The 17097-nt window shown below is 37.0% G+C and overlaps 2 protein-coding genes across 11 annotated transcripts; one reads left to right on the plus strand and one right to left on the minus strand.

The window, feature by feature from the left end:
• Positions 1-253: 253 nt before the first annotated feature.
• Positions 254-5182, minus strand: emp3a (epithelial membrane protein 3a (MAM blood group)). Its single transcript, XM_079597321.1, has 5 exons — positions 5012-5182; positions 3337-3425; positions 2937-3039; positions 1922-2062; positions 254-1346 (listed from the first exon to the last, which is right to left on the minus strand). The coding sequence occupies exons 2-5, from the start codon at positions 3412-3414 to the stop codon at positions 1171-1173; spliced, it is 498 nt and encodes a 165-aa protein (XP_079453447.1). The 5' UTR covers positions 3415-3425; positions 5012-5182; the 3' UTR covers positions 254-1170.
• Positions 5183-6013: 831 nt separating this feature from the next.
• On the plus strand, positions 6014-16137 carry LOC306990523 (coiled-coil domain-containing protein 30). Of its 10 annotated transcripts, none has more exons than XM_079597468.1 (18): positions 6014-6361; positions 7186-7368; positions 7483-7603; positions 7684-7889; positions 8691-8777; positions 9958-10126; positions 10210-10281; positions 10373-10488; positions 11410-11480; positions 11653-11887; positions 12628-12705; positions 12777-12899; positions 13885-14055; positions 14201-14313; positions 15004-15145; positions 15221-15357; positions 15777-15879; positions 15975-16137. In XM_079597468.1, exons 1-18 carry the CDS (start codon positions 6347-6349, stop codon positions 16035-16037), a joined length of 2205 nt encoding a protein of 734 aa, XP_079453594.1. In that variant the 5' UTR covers positions 6014-6346; the 3' UTR covers positions 16038-16137. The 10 variants fall into 10 exon arrangements, with proteins under 10 accessions (XP_079453594.1, XP_079453601.1, XP_079453599.1 ...); XM_079597475.1 differs by having other exon boundaries at positions 6027-6148; XM_079597473.1 differs by having other exon boundaries at positions 6027-6148; positions 14198-14313; positions 15975-16121.
• The last annotated feature ends 960 nt before the right edge of the window (positions 16138-17097 follow it).

The raw sequence follows: 17097 nt of genomic DNA on the forward strand, positions 1-17097 counted from the left end.
TGCTGAAGTCGTGTGCACAACAATCAAACAATACATTTATTAGAGCTGTTCAAATTGAATATTTGAATTAGCATTGTAGATTGTTACAAATTACCGATTCAAACTCACTATAAACGACTTATAACAGTTTCATGACTCACAAGTTTCTAGTGGACAATTGTTGATCCTACTTGAACTGGAGCATTTTTGTGATACTATTCTTCTTTTTTTCTCAGCGTTGTTTACTCTAACCAAAAAACACAACAACTATTGTTGTGATTTTGAAAAAATATTTTATTGATAGAGTTTGCATACATAAAAACATATAATAATACAAAGACACATATTCAATATTGGGGGAAAGGACTGGTTTGAGGTTTCCAGTTGTGACATTTTCATGTTGGCAATCCAACTAATTGATCTCAAAACTTTTTTTAGATTTTTAAACTCCAGTTTTCTTAACGCATGATTTAAAAAAAGGATTTTCGTTCATCTTCAGAACACAAATGATCTTTATGGTCTTTTCAGTCTTTTTGATGAAATCTGAGATCTTTCTGTCCCTCCATTGACAGCTACACAACTGACACTGTGACTCTTAAAAAAGTTCACAAAGAGATTGTAAAACTAATCCATATGAATTGAGCGGTTTAGTGCACATTTTCTGAAGAGACAAGATCGCTTTATATGATTAACAGATTTAATTGAGGCTTTTATTCACATTTTAACATTGATCAGTGAACATAAAAAGAAGCTCAACCGAACCTGTGCAAAAATGAACCTCATTGGTTCTTGAAGCTCAAACGTGCTGCATAATTTTAATAATTTTAATTCATTTTTCGATATTTTTACAAACTTTTTGAAGCGTCAAAATGGTAGTTGTGTAGCTGTCGTTGGAGGGACAGAAAGCTCTCAGATTTCATCAAAAAGATCTTCATTTATGTTCATGAACATTAACAAAAGTAAAGCAGCAGTTTCCACACTATGGGAAAATTCAGCACGTTTTGATGCAACTTCCCAAAAGCAGCAAAGCAAGGTGTTGGGAGTTTGGTCCTACAAACTAGTAGGATAATAATAAATTACAAATAACAATAAGCCATTTGTCATAAACTATTTCAGCTAAAAACAGCCATAAGCATATATAATCTCATAGCAGACTAAACAGCTAGTACATGCGTGGTGTTAATCAGAAAATCAGGCCCGTTTGCGCAGATGCACGTAAAGTGCGCCACTAATAAGTAAAAGGGGCACACAGACCCAGGCTAGAATGTAACAGTAGCCGAAACGACCCATTTCCAGTTTCTGAACATCTTGAAGAATCTCGCTCCTTTGAAAGGTGTAGATAAGAACACCCGCAAATGCTGCAAAACCTGTGAGTGTGGAGGAGGTGAATCGTGTGAGGATAGAAAGTGGCCACAAGGGAGCAGCACATGTGGTAATATATAGGGAATAATAATCAACGTTCTGCCTATACTTATACTATACTCCAACCTACCTAAATTAATACAAAATTATATATACAGTAGCCTACAGGTGAGACTCGAAAAATTTGAATATCGTGCAAAAGTTCAACTTAAAAGTTGAAACTAATATATTATATAGACTCATTACATGCAAAGTGAGATATTTCAAGCCTTTATTTGTTGTAATTTTGATGACTATGGCTTACAGCTTATGAAAACCTTTTCACAATATTCTAATTTTGAATTTGGGGTTTTCATAAGCTTATGAAAGCTTGATGATTTGAAAGCTTGATAATTTGATTTAATCATCAAAATTATAACAAATAAAGACTTGAAATATCTCGCTTTGCATGTAAGTCTATATAATATATTAGTTTCACATTTTAAGTTGAATTACTGAAATAAATGAACTTTTGCACCATATTCACATTTTTCCAGTTTCACCTGTAATCAGTTTATAAGTAATCGATGAAAACACTTACCTGCAAAAAATTGACACAGACCAGTGAAGTAGAAAAGTCCTCCTTTGGACATGGTGAAGAGCTGTCCGAGGAACACCATGAAGGAGATGGACGAGAGCACTACAGATAATACCATGAGGGCCTGGACTGACTGCAGCCATTCTGAGAGAGAAGAATATCACAACGAGTTATTTATTTATCAACCTCAGTGTAGAAATGTAGTCTCTCAACCGACCCAGTGTGCAGTCAAATAAATAAGCAATTCTAAATGTTTTTATGATGTGAGACTTTTATTTTGAAAGACGTGTGTGTCGTGAACGCTGTTGACTCTTCTGTCAGACGCAGTTTATGTAACACGTGCCTGAGAGAAATGCGTCGTCCTGATTCAGTGTCTGCTGTAAGGGGAGATGTTGTCAGGCTTTATGTCAGTGTCATTATTCTAACACTGTTTGCGTAGCTTGTTATTGTTTGCATCTCTATATATAAAGAGCAAATTAAATTACGAGCATGCAAGGTAAGTAATGCAAGCTGGAAAGGTGCATGCTTGTTCATTCTATTCATCCGAATCAGTGTACGTGTGTTTTATTAACAGTTCATGTTTGTATTGTGTATTTACCATGCTAAATGTAGTTTCCTAACCTTAACCCCAAATACCATATTATTTTTACTTTGTGCTATTTTCTATATTTTGATGACTGGTGGCTTAACTCAACTCCTCACAAAATGCTTTTTTTAAGCAAACTTACTCATTTTCGAGTGTTGATAAAAAAAATAATGCATGATGCTAGAATAAAGCGGGCTTTTTAGTTTAAAAGCTGAGGGTCTGTTCTTTTCTTCTGATATGTTACAGTTTCAGATATTCATATAACAAAATATTTTTGTGAAAATTATCAAAAAACACTGGCGTGGCTGGCAACTTTTTTCTTTTTTTTTACGCTTGTGGGGAAAGAGTTAATAACTTTTTGTATTAACAACAACTAGTTTTGGACTTTTGTTTAATAGCCTTGCCTTATAATGTTTAAAATCAGTTACCCACCGTTCTCGTTGACCGATGCACATAACCAGCTTTCTGTGGCGTTGTCATAGGTGCACTTATACCAGAGATCCGTGTTCTCGATGTCTCCCAAAGTCCACCAGGACTAGAAAAAGCATAAAAAGTTTTTAGTTTTTAGTTGAAAACAGTGTAAGATGTAATGATATGTTGCTTTTTAAAAATGTGAGTTTCTCAAATTTCATTTGTTAAAATGTTTCACAATTTTTGGAAAATGAGCTTCACCTGATCTCCAGTGATTTACATTATAATATGTACATAACAAATATGCAGCAGAAGACTTCACACTACAATTCTGAGCACATTTTGATTGACAAACACACATGACCTCTGAACTATGCATTTGCTCATACAGTATAGTTTCTTTATGCCAGTTCTGACTAACCTTCTCCATGGTGGCAATGAAAAGTATGGCCAGGGTGACCAAATGCAGAACGGTCACAAACATCAACAGGAAAGACATTTTGGTGGATCCTGTCGGTAGAAGAAGAAAAAGTTATTATGAGAATTTCCATCTTAGTCTCATATTCTCACAAAGGAAAATGAGGAATCATCTGAGATTTATCAGTGTGTCTAAAACGACTCGGATGTGGCCGACGTTATGAGCGCTTTACAGTACAAAAGTTGAATGCTTTTGAAAGAAGTCTCTTGGCTCACCAAGGCTGAATTTATTTGATCAGAAATAAAGTAAAACAGTGAAATATTATTGAAATCTAAAAGAACATATATTGTAAAAAAGCTGGATTTTTCAGCATCATTACTCCAGTCTTCAGTGTCACATGATCCTTCAGAAATCATTATAATACGATGATTTGAAGAAACGTTTCTGATTATCATCAATGTGGGAACTGATTCACTTGGTTTTCAGGATTCTTTGATGAATAGAAATATTTTGCAACAAATGTCTTTAGTGATCAATTTGATGTATGATTGCTGAATAAACGGGTGTATGATGCCAAATAGAGGCTCTCTGGAAATGTTCCTGACCGCATGAGGAAGTTTACTTGATCAAAATGATGCCAGTTGCTGACAGAATCTTTCCAGGGAGAAATGTAGGACTTGCGTGTGAACTTTGATTCAATACATCACTGGCGTCATACCTATAAATGAATTTTCACCTCACTGCTAGACGCTTTTGCATCATCATGTTTCCAAGCAATACCACAAACCTTCCATGACTTCTCCGTCCATAAGATGAATGGAGACTTCTGCTTGAATTCAACAAAACCTCCATTCATACAAGGAGTGTGTGACGGATCGGGATGGGGAAGGAAGATTGGGAACGACACACACGGATCCCGAGAGTCCACACCCTCTGTGTCACTAAGTGTGCAGTGAAAATAACTCACAGATCTCTTTCCAAATCAGAGACCAAGAGGCTCTTTGTGGCGGCCGTAAGATTACGTATTTAGACAACACTCTCTAACGCATGGTTTTCATTAAGTCGGCCCCCACCTCTCGTGTTTACATGCAGGAGCCGCTCATTATGCGTTCCTGGAACAGATTCGGAGAGTTCTTGCTCTTTAGTCGCTCTCTCTGCCATGCAAGACTTTACTAAGATGTTCTTCAAATTATAGAGCTACATCCCTGGTGGTTGAGGAGATCCCCCCCCCTTCCATGTGTGAAGTACTTTGAGGTCCCAGAAAAAGCGTTTTATTAGAAAAAATATATATTTTTAGAGCTGTAATTACCAATCATAAAAGCTACAGGAACACCTCACAGAGACCAGAACAGACACATGTTGAATGGTTTTGATTACATAATCTTTTCTAAGATTTTTCTGGATTGCTCTATATGACAAACAAACAAAGTCTCGGAGAACTTAAATAGTTTGACTCTGGTTCTTCAGCGGGTCTTATATTCAGGATCATATGAACTATTTATAGGGTTCTTCTGAAATGACATGTTCTTGGTGTGACTTTTAGTTCTTAAGGGTTCTTGTGCATTAACAAAGTAAACGTGGTGATCTAGGTTTTTTATCAGGCTCTAAAAAGTCTGGAAGTATTCGTTTTAAGAGAGGAAATACTCGCTGTTGTTGAAGAAATAAAAATGCAGCTTACCTTGTGTGTGCTCGTACCAACAAATCTTCAGGAAAACTCTCGTCTGAAGTCCAGTGTTGTTTCTTAGCTGGTCTCCTCCCCTTCTCTCATCTCCTCCACACACTCACTCTCTCCACAGACTCCCACGTTTGGGAAAAAACGGTCCAGGAAGGAATGCGAGCTCGGTTAGAGGAGGAGTTTCCCCTCACAGCTCCAGAAAAACTTTGGGTTAGTTAAAAATGGGCTTGAGTTTGTGTCCGCCCAAACCCAGAGAGAGTCTGTTACATAATTACACAACACTCAATGCTATGATGTTCTGATATGGTAGATTCAGCTATAAAAATGTGGATTTTTTAATTGAATTTCATAGATTTTTTTCACTTTGATGATTAATGATTATATTCACACCTTGTTCAATTCATTGATAAACCACGTGTTGTTAGGCAATTAAACACTGGAGCAATCTGAACAATTATGTCCTGTTGGAGGAAACGCAGACCACCAGAGAAACATCAGCTCTCACCCAAATCCCCTGTGAAGCGTTTCAATCTTTCCGCTGAACTATTTTTATCTTGTTCTGTACATTTGTGGTTTTATTTAGAGTTAGTTTAAACAAGCTAAATATGAGGGAAGGAAAATTTAGTAATTTAATACAATATTTTATAGGCTATCTTCACATGCTTTTAATAGCTATCTTCATTCCATAAATGTTTTTTTCCTTCAATTTTGTGTCCCTCGTGAACATTTAAAAACAAAAAACAATGAAAAACTAAAGCCAGCTTTTATGTGTTGCTAGTTAGCATATAAATGGTCTTTTGTCAATGAGGATGCATTATTATTATAAAATTAAAATGGATATAGGCTAATTAATTGACATTTACTTTAAATGTCCCTTTCAAAGTGGAAACTACACCCGTTTCGTGAGTGAACCTTATATAGCCTACTTGTTTGGGAACCTCGTTTATTATCACGGAGTTTGTGGAGTTCTTTTGTAGGACGTCCCAGACCCACACACACACACACACACAGAGAGAGAGAGAGAGAGAGAGAGAGAGAGAGAGAGAGAGAGAGAGAGAGAGAGAGACACACACACACACACACACACACAGTCTGCTGTCGCTGATGAACATTCCAAGTAAACGCTGAAAAATTCTGAAGGTGATACATTAACATCCGTTTCTAGGCGACCCGCGAACGTCGGAAAGTTTTGTTAGAATGCGACAGTTGCAAGAAAAGAAAAAACGCTTCAGTCTGCAACGTGTGCGTGTGTTTCGCGGGACATTTCTCGTTTAAAACAATAATAACTTTTAACATCCACTAAAACGTGACTTCAATGGTTTTGAATAACGGTAGGAGATGTGCACCGCACAGGTAAGATCTGTTTTTATAAACCTTTCAGTGGGGATTAGCTCATTATACTTTTTTCTTTAAAGAACAACACATCACGATCTGGCTTTGTGGTAAATATCTGTAATAAGTTATGTAAATATACATCGTACTATCTGGTGCTTTCGCTCTATTCTTTTTGCAGAAAAAAACAAATGTAACTGAAAGTAGTAAAGTTTTCATGCTAGAAAACCGCAAGTCGTTTAAAGGGAAAAACAGATGTGCGCATGTGCACCACCTCCTCCGATCTGCAACAACAGCTGTCAAAGGATGTTTAAACAACATGAGCAGATCACGTGTTTGATGTACACATCTAAACACGTCAAACACTGATCTCGGATCAGTTCATGCATGGTTAGATCTAAGATAGATGCATAGCCTACAGGTGAAACTCGAAAGATTTGAATATCGTGCAAAAGTTTATTTATTTCAGTAATTCAACTTAAAAGATGAAACTAAAATATTATATAGACTCATTACATTCAAAGTGAGATATTTCAAGCCTTTATTTGTTATCATTTTGATGATTATGGCTTACAGTTTATGAAACCCCAAATTCAAAATTAGAATATTGTGAAAAGGTTTTCATAAGCTGTAAGCCATAATCATCAAAATTATGACAAATAAAGGCTTGCAATATCTCACTTTGCATGTAATGAGTCTATATAATATATTAGTTTCACCTTTAATTTGAATTACTGAGATAAATGAGCTTTTGCATGATATTCACATTTTTCGAGTTTCACCTGACAGTTATACAGACAGGACAGGTATAGATAGACATAAGATGCATCTCTATGTCTGTTTAGGATGGAAAGATGTTGCAGGACATGGAGCAGCGACTGCAGGAGGAAGGTTTGGACCCCTCGGCCTCCATTAATCAGCGCTTGTCTTTGCTGTGGCAGCTTTACAAGAGTCGTGAAAGTACTGTGAAGTCCCTCAACCAACAGATACAAGATCTTCAGAAGGAACGTGTCGCTGAGATTGAAAAGGTGAGTTGGGCTAAAGAAAAAAGAAAAAACTGGAGACTCATCATTTACTCACATGTATTTGTTTCAGATCCACATGAGTGTCTATGTTTAGGTAGAGAATATGTGTGTTCCCAGGTTCAGCAATACATCAATCACATTAAGAGTCTCACAAAGACCCGAGACGCAGTGGCTTTACATCTCGAACAAGAAAACATATCGCTCCGTGCTTCTCTGGACGACATCCACCTTCAGCGAGGTGCGTTTCTGTCCGTTCTCTCCTCCCTCAGACCCGCTCGCTCTACACCACTAATATGACAGTTAAATGTGTGTGTACAGAGGCTCAGAGGAGCGAGGTCTCCGAGATGTTGCTTCAGGAAGGTCTGGCTGATATAATCCCCATAAGCCTGAGTGAACAGGTGGCCTACCTCCTCGCAGACAGAGCATCCCTGCTGGAGAAAACACAGAGCCAGGATGTGGATGTGAAGAGCGCATGCGATCCTGATGTCCAAACGTCGCAGGGTTGTGAAGATAATGTGGTCAAAGTAAGAGAATCGCTTCTCAGGTCGTTTTACCTTCCTACATCAAGTCAAATGTATTTATAAGCATGTTTTAAAGGTAGGGTAGGCAATTTTTTTCATAAATACTTTTTGTTATTCTGGTTGAAACTCTCTTCACATCCTTATAGCAATCAATAATAGAAGTGGTTGAAATACAAAAAAAATACATGTATCTTCTGTGGAAGTCTCAGGACCAAAAAATGGCAATGGTTACGTTCTACCCGGAGCTGTTCACGTCCTCAGACTTTAATTTTTGCGTTTGTATTTCAACATTATCAATGCCAAAATGGATCTGCAGCAGTCAGCTGGTACAAGTAAGAACTGTGTAAGTTGTTTACGTTTATTAATATTGTAATGTTATGTGACATGAGGGAATTTAACGGTGTCTCCTGACGCTTTGCAGACTCTGCTCTGGCTGTGTGTGTTCATGTGTTTTGGAGGAGGCGTGACTCTGGAGATGTTCTGAACGGGGGGCGGGATCTCATGTTTCAAAGCTAGCTTGCTATTGCTAGCCTCTCCCGAAATTGCCTACCCTACCTTTAAAGCGACTTTACAAAAATTCATGATGTTAGAGTTTACAATATCTTAACTTCATGCCTTATGTCGCATTTAGCAGATTGAAGCTGGTCAATAATATAGTTTACATTTTGCAAGCGGTTGAGATTTGCTATATAATATATATTGTGAAAAGCGCTATACAAATATTCTTGACTTGACTTGACTTATGAAAGTGCAAAAATGTCTGATTAGAGACTTGATAAATATACCTGCTCGTCTTTCCACAAGGTGTCACCAGCACTACACGTTCAGAGCCCTTGGAAGCGGCTCCTAGGACTCAGAAAGGCAGCTCAGAGTAAACAGAAATTAATGCCTGTATGTTTATAATAATTAACCTGATGCATGTAGTTGAAATGCACAACAAAAAGCATAAGGTGTAAACTAAATTTAAGAGGCGTTAGTATCACTTCTTATTAGTCTCTTAATTTAGATGGATTCCAACAAACTTTACAGTATACAGTACTTACTTTCTTTCTTTATACTGTTACTAACCTTTGATTTCTTTACACTTTTCCTATCTTTACAGTTTACTTTACACTTTCTTTTACTTTACAATTTTACTTGACACTTTTACTTGGCACTTTGACTAACTTTTGATTTCTTTTAGTTTAAATTTGACCATCTTTACAATTTACCCACTGTCAAATTGTCTTATTTTTCACTTGTACTAACTTGACACCTACTTTATACTTTTACTTACCTTTACAGCATACTGTGTGTTTAATTTACACAAGGACCACTTTTACTAACTTACTTTATACTTTTACTAACCTTTGATTTCTTTACACTTTTACTATCTTTACAATTTACTTTAAACTTTTACTAACTTGACACTTTATACTTTGACTAACCCTTGATTTCTTTTATTTTCACTTTTACAATCTTTACAATTTACTAAATTGACACTTACTTAACATTTTACTTTACACTTTTCTGCTAACCTTTACAGTATACTGTTTAATTCACACGAGGACCACTTTTATTAACCTTTGATTTCTTTTACTTTTTCTATCTTTACACTTTAATTAACACATTTACTAACTTGACAGTTGACTTGACACTTTTACTAACCTTTACAGTATACTTTACAGTATACACTTTTACTAACTTTTGGGTTCTTTTATTTTACAATTTAAATGTACACTTTAACTGACTTTACACTTTTACTGACCTATGACTTTTACCGACTTTTATAATCCTTATTTACTTTACACTTACACTAACCTTTACAGTATAACAATGCTTTTAATTTACACAAGGACCACTTTTACTAGCCTTTACAGTATACTATGTTTTAATTTACACAAGGACAACTTTTACTAGCCTTTGATACCTTTTCTTGTGAATGTTTCTTCCTCAAGCATGCAAATTGAGGATGTCTTGAAGCAGCATCTTAGTTGCTGTCGCGCTCAGTGCCTACAAAGCATGCACTGGTTAATGAAATACACAAAATACCCTCTGTCGAGTGGTTTTATATGAGTGTTTGTGTTTGTAGCAGGCGGTTGACATGCGGTGCAGTGGGGATGACAAGCTGAAGGGATGGACGTTGCAAGAACTGGAGCGAGATGTAGAAGAAGCCTCAGCCCGGCTCTCCATGGCCCACAAGGAGATCCGCAGACTCACGGATGAGCTCGAGTCTGCTCACTTGACGCAGAAGGCTTATGGTAAATCACTTCACTGGTCTCACACTAGGGATAAAGAGGTGGGAGACACTCATTTTGACATCAAAATCATGCTTTTGTTTTAGAACCAGAGCTGCAAGAAGCTCAAATGGAGGTTGAACACCTCCGACGCCAAGTGGAGAAACTGAAACGCTGTGGTATCATTTATTCCTCATTTCTCTGTCTTGTGCATCTTAGTAGTATAACCTCTCAACTGAACTGACCTATAGTCTGACTTGCTTTTCTTAGAAGTGGCTGAACTGCGAAAAATAAAAGAGATAAATGAGAAACAGGAAGAAGAACTGTGTTATCTTAGGGGCTGTGTGAAGAGACTACAGGCAGAGCGTGTGAATTTGCTTGAAATGGTAAGATAATCATCTATTTAAAGATACATAAAGAAATGGTTCCTCCGGAAACATGCATGATGTTACATTACCCTACATTACTGTTCAAAAATTTGGGGTCAGTAAGATTATTTTAAGGAATTGAAAGTAACTTTTATTCGGCAAGGATGCAAAAAATTGTATAATTAAAATATTAAGCAGCACAACTGTTTTCAACAATGATAATAATGAGAAATGTTTCCTGAGCAGCAAATCATCATATTAAAATAATCATGTGACACTGAAGACTGCAGTAATGATGCTGAAAATTCAGCTTTGATCACAGGAATAAATGACATTTTACAAAATATTCACACAGAAAACTGTTATTTTTAATTGCAATAATATGTCACAATGTAACTGCTTTTCATTTATTTTGATAAAATAAATGCAGCCTTGGTGAGATTTAAAAAAAAAACATGGTTATAAAACATTTGCATATATATATATATATATATATATATATATGTATATGCAAATGTTATATATATATATAGCACACACACACGTTATATTACTTTAATTAATCTTGAGTGAGTTGCGCCATAAGAATGATTTCTGAGGGATCATGTGACACTGAAGACTGGAGTAATGATGCTGAAAATTCAGCTTTGATCACAGGAATAAATTACATTTTACAATACATTCACATAGAAAAGTTAATTTTAATTGTAATAATACGTCAAAATATTACTGTTTTTACTTTATTTTGATCAAATAAATGCAGCCTTGGTGAGCAGAAGATACTTTTTAAAAAAGTATATATAAATGTATATAAAGTTATAAACCGTTTGCATTTATATACTATATATATACATACATTATATTACTTAAATTCGTCTAGAGTGAGTTGTGCCATAATAAAATGATAAAAACACGATTCATGTTATTTTACTGTAACAGGCAGAAGCCCCTGAGAGCGCTGTCCCTCCATCCAAAGCCAAGAAGCCGCAGGAAGAGGATATTCATAAACGGTTCGACCGCAGTTTGACTGTATATAATCGATAAACTTACTCATGCTAATGGACCTTATTTATATATATATCATTTTTATAAGGATAAAGACAACGAATAATTCCGCTGAGAAAACATCGACACACCTCTGGAAAGCTCAGGTTGTGAAATGAATGGTCTGGTGTTTTCCAGGAGTCTTGATGAGATGCAGGAGAGGATGATCACGCTGCAGGACCTGACTCGGGTCACACTGAAGCTGCGGGTGGAGTTTGAGATGGAGGCGGACCTGCGGAGGAGAGCTGTGGATGAATGTGAAGAGCAGAAGAGGAAGAGGAAGGAGGCAGAGAAGTTAGTACGAGACTTTCAGGACCTCTGTGAGAAGCAGGCGGACGATTACAGGACCACCGTCGGCAGCCTTCAGCTGGAGGTGAGGACTGAGAAGGAAAACACACAAGTTTAATACAGCAATTGCTTTAAAGGAACACTCCACTTTTTTTGTGAAATAGGCTCATTTTCCAACTCCCCTAGAGTTAAACAGTTGAGTTTTACCGTTTTCGAATCCATTCAGTCGATCTCCGGGTCTGGTGGTAGCACTTTTAGCATAGCTTAGCATAGATCATTGAATCTGATTGGACCGTTAGCATCTCTCTCAAAAAAATGACCAAAGAGTTTTGATATTTTTCCTATTTAAAACGTGACTCTTCTGTAGTTACATTGTGTAGTAAGACCAAGAGAAAATGAAAAGTTGTGATTTTCTAGGCCGATATGACTAGGAACTATACTTTCATTCCTGCGTAATAATCAAGGATCTGTGCTGCCGTACCAGCAGCGCAATGATATTACAAACTTAGTGCCGGTCACGTTGGAAGTTACCGAGCTGGGGACTATTTTCAGGCGCAGCGTCTTAGTACACGATGTATCTACAGAAGAGTCAAATTTTAAATAGGAAAAATATCAAAACTCTTTGGTCATTTTTTTGAGAGAGATGCTAACGGTCTAATCAGATTCAATGATCTATGCTAAGCTATGCTAAAAGTGCTACCGCCAGACCCGGAGATCGGCTGAAAGGATTCGAAAACGATAAAACTCAACTGTTTAACTCTAGGGGAGTTGGAAAATTAGCCTACTTCTAAAAAAAGTAAATGCATGTGTCTTGTGCATTCACAGATCAGAGATTTAGCATCTAAGGTACGAGAGCTAGAGGTGCAGGATGCGGAGAGACACTGTGACAAACACCTGAAGCGGGTAACCTGAGCGATTCGACTTTGATTTGGTCATTAGTTATGATAAGGGACTAACTCACTGACTTTTTTTAGTTGTCATCTCTGGACGCTGAAGTTCGCCGGCTGAAGTTTGTCCTCCAGGAGGAGCAGCAGAAGACCAGGCGGCTGACAAAGACCACGCAGATGGAAATCCATCAGGCCAGAGCTTTGGTCCAGGTAAAGGAACATCTATTGAAGCGTTGTTGGTCCCGGAAGTATTTTTTCTATTCATTTCTCCCATAGGGACTTCAAAAAAAGTCTTTGTTAAAGAGTTAAGCCATGAACCAAGTCAACCAGCAACAAGTTCACTCATAACATAAGTATTTGGAAATCGGACAACGGTGTACACAAGACTGTGTGTACTTAAGTTAAAGGGGTCATCGGATGCCCATTTTCCACAAGTTGGTATGGTTCTTTAGGGTCTTCATGTAAAGTGTGTAACATACTTAAAATTCCTCCATGGTTGTGTAAAACAACACCCTTTTTACCTCCTCAAAAACAGCTCTGTTCACAGCGACCCGTTTCAGTGCATGTCTCATGTCAGAATGTTAAAAGCTTGAGGATTTAAACGTTTAAATATGAAGAATTTAAGACATAAAAGTTATTTTTATAATGATCACAAATAATAAATATTTTACAGTACAACTGTAATTTACAATAGTAATATATTTATGTCTTCATTTTTATAATTAGTTAAAACTAATAATAATTATTATTATTAATAATAAAGACCCTGAAAGAGGTCTTAGTTGGTTTCATCATCATCATATCGCTGTTAAAATTGCCATACATGACAAATTAATTTGTGGCCAAGTTGTGAATCCCTATATATAGAGAAATATTAAATAACTTTAAAATAAAAACAATCAAAATAAAACATTTACTGAAAAGAGATTCGATATTTTATATAATTTGACCATTACCCGACATCAGAGAACCGTGATTATGCAAATATGTTGCTAAATCATTTAAATATTAACGTAGGCTCTCAGGATGTACTTCAAGTAAATATTTTACATGTTCCACTGTCAAAAATGTTTGGGACCCCTGCTGTGACCCTGAAACGACACTGAACACACACTTTCAGTGGTTGAGGAGATTCCCCCTTCCATATGTAAAGCGCTATATAAATGCAACGAATTATTATTATTGTTCACATCAGTCACAGGAAGTCCAGCTTCAGCAGGACGCAGAGGAGCAGAAGAGTCTGTTTAAAGAGCTCACGGGCATCCAGACGATCCTCAGCACCACCAAACAAGAGCTGCTGTCCCAGAGGAGAAACAACACACAACTTCAACAGAGCCTCAGTGCCGCGGAGCAGCAGAACCTCAGGGTAACCGGAAGCAGATCTGACATCTGTGTGTTGCTGGGGGAATCGTAAATGTGCTTTAATCAGCAGATTGCAATGGTTTAAGTTGTTTATACCAATTTTAACTCATGTACTAACTCTAAATCATTTCTGTTTGCTGTACAAGCAGCTCCAACAAGACATCAGTGACTCGAAGAACAGACTAGCCAGCGGTCAACAGGAGACGGACTCTCTGAGGACTGAACTTCAGCTAGCTCTAGTTAGCGTGGACACTGAGAGGAGGTACAGAGACACAGGGTTATTTTAGTTACAGTCGACATTAAACGGAAGTTGTGATTGTCTTTTCTTCCCTATTGTGGCGTATATCCGAGTGAAACGGCTTCTCGAACAAGAACAAATGTAGGGCGGGACTTGATTTTGTCTGTGGGGAATTGATTGGATGGTTGTGGTTTGCTATTGGTGGATCTCATGTGAGTGACAGGTTGCTCCGCCCTCGAGCCAGTAAACACAAATAATTCTGAATAATTATTTGTGCTCATAAAAGAGTAGGAAAACAGTCCCCGGATGACCTACTTATTCCAGTGAGATTCTGAAGTGTGTGTATGATGGACACTTTACTATCCCATGAGGCCACGGGAGAGGATTTGTGAATGGCAGTGAAGCAACATAACTGACACTGGTGGGTCACGTGATAAGGGCAACATGGTGAATGTAGTACTTCCGAATATCATTCACACTACACACATTCATACTACAGAACATATCTTTTTAGCGGTCATGAAGTAATTAAAAATTTTAACAACAAAAAAACTAAATATATTAATAAAAACTATATTTAATATTTTAGTTAGCATCTCAATGATGCTAAAGCAGCGCTGCAGAAAGATCCAAACATTAAAGATCAATTTAAAAAGCTTTTTTGTTGAGTGATTTAAAGTAAAGCATTCTTTAGTATTTGCTTTATATTTCCAGTAAATACAACGACAAGCGAATCCACTACAAAAACAAGCTGAGCCGGGCCAGAGGGCTTTACCTGAGAGAGACGGGGTGGCGAGACGACAGAATAAAAGAGCTGGAGAAAGAGATCTTTATTCTGAGGAAACAGGAGGAAAAGGTAAAATGGCAGACTAATAAAATATTCAAAAAATGTGTGTGACGATTTTAACTGACGATATCTGCTCCTCATCAGACGTCACACATGATGACGATGGTCACATCTGAAAATGAGAGTCTGCTTCAGAAGAAGAGAGATCTTCTTTTACAGATGCACGACTTCGAAGAGGCACAGAAAAATGCTTTGCTTACGGTTTCCTCCATGCAAATTAGGTACTTTTAAATATGTTTTAAATATGCGTCAGCAGGATTTATTAAAAAGAAATTATAGTGACAGTAAAGACAAAAAACGTCTATTTCAAATAAACACTGTTCTAAAAAAAACATCACAGTATCCACAAAAAATATTACCGGTAAGCATTTAGTATGATTTCTGAAGGATCATGTGACACTGGAGTAATGATGCTGAAAATTCAGCTTTGATCACTGGATTAAATTACATTTTAGTATAGTTAGTTATTTACAATTTTAATATTTCACAATATACCGGTTTAACTGTATTTTTGAATAAATAAATGCAGCCTTGCTGAGAATAAGACTTTTTTCAAATGAACTTACCAACCCCAAACATTTGATCAGGAGTGTAGTTTTGTTTCTCTGATCCATCCATCAAAACTACATTTCTTCCTCAGGATAAATTTGCTTGAAGAAGAAAACGGTGAGCTACACCAGACAACGGCACACATGTCCGAGCACATCGAATGCCTGGCGATACTGGCCGAGACCAGTTGGGATGTAAGTACATTCATTCCAGTCGAATTTACAGGTTTACGAAGTGACAGTCGATGGTTTAGTTTAGGCTGTGTGTGATCTGTGTTCATATTTCACAGCAGGAAGACTCTGCTGAGACTCGTGTCATAGAGGGCGAGGACCAAACCACTCTTCCTACATAAACTTCACTTTTCTGTTCAGTGTAAATTGTTTAAATTTTTTTTTTTAAACTTAAATATTTCTAAATAAAGATCTCCATAACTTTTATTTCTTCATTATCTCAAAAAAAGCTTCCCTTTTCCTCATGTGAGAACATCAGCAAGGGCAGCCAGTCAATAAGACGTCCAATATGTGCCATCTTTATTAAAGGGGTGGTGTAATGCCCTTTTCACAAGATGTAAAATAAGTCTCTGATGTCCTCAGAGTGTGTGTGTGTGTGTGAAGTTTTAGCTCAAAATACCCCACAGATATTTTTATATATCATGTTAAAATTGTCACTTTTTGAGGGTCAGCAAAAAACGCACCATTTGTCTGTCCCTTTAAATGCAAATGAGCTGCTGCTCCCGGCACAGGGGGCGGAGCTTCAACAGCTTGCACTCACACACACACGCAGTGAAAATGTCAAAAACTTTTAGCCTTTTATGTTCAGATCGGATTCAGACAATGATGGAGAGACTCAAGAAGAAGTGACAACATGTAGAAGCAACAGGACATTTCTGAATGGTTAGTTGATGAATTTATGCAGCTTATGTGTAGTTATCTTCTAGTCATTGATTAGCATATTCTGTCTTGATAATCTATAAATCATGTTCAGGGGGCGGGGCTTATGTAAATTCTAGGGTTGGTGATGTCACTAACCCGTGAGGAATGTCGTGTAGTTTCTACCAGACGTTTGTTGTAGTCCTTAAAAAACAATTTCTTTAAAAGCAAATATCTCCCTTTGCTTTGAACTTTTAGCGTTGTAACTTTGCAGATGTTGTTTATGATCAAACAGAAACATTACACACTAACTACAGTTAGAAAAGTAAAATCATAATCAACCACGATAACTGTATTAGCGTATGTTGTTCTGTTTAATCTGAGTCTGTTTTAAGTTCCCTTTCACCGACACCAAAACACAAATGTGTAACTCTAGATATCAACGTACTAGAAACCACTAAGTAATATTAATTACCGGTATATGATTAGTCAGTAATTGGCTTACCTGAGAGTATATCTGCAGTGTTTGACAAACAGGAAGTG

Source organism: Phoxinus phoxinus (genome assembly GCF_949152265.1).
Source record: "Phoxinus phoxinus genome assembly, chromosome: 22".
Classification (NCBI taxonomy): Eukaryota; Metazoa; Chordata; class Actinopteri; order Cypriniformes; family Leuciscidae; genus Phoxinus; species Phoxinus phoxinus.

What these genes read in the sequence shown, in the direction of transcription:
- LOC306990523 (XM_079597466.1), top strand. An exon ending in GTGTCGCTGAGATTGAAAAG is followed by an intron (nt 7,369 to 7,482) that starts GTGAGTTGGGCT and finishes GTGTGTTCCCAG; the next exon opens with GTTCAGCAATACATCAATCA. An exon ending in CGACATCCACCTTCAGCGAG is followed by an intron (nt 7,604 to 7,683) that starts GTGCGTTTCTGT and finishes GTGTGTGTACAG; the next exon opens with AGGCTCAGAGGAGCGAGGTC.
- emp3a (XM_079597321.1), bottom strand. Translation starts at nt 3,414, where the DNA reads ATGTCTTTCCTGTTGATGTTTGTGACCGTTCTGCATTTGGTCACCCTG. An exon ending in TGCATCGGTCAACGAGAACG is followed by an intron (nt 2,063 to 2,936) that starts GTGGGTAACTGA and finishes CTTCTCTCTCAG; the next exon opens with AATGGCTGCAGTCAGTCCAG. An exon ending in TCTGTGTCAATTTTTTGCAG is followed by an intron (nt 1,347 to 1,921) that starts GTAAGTGTTTTC and finishes CCACACTCACAG; the next exon opens with GTTTTGCAGCATTTGCGGGT.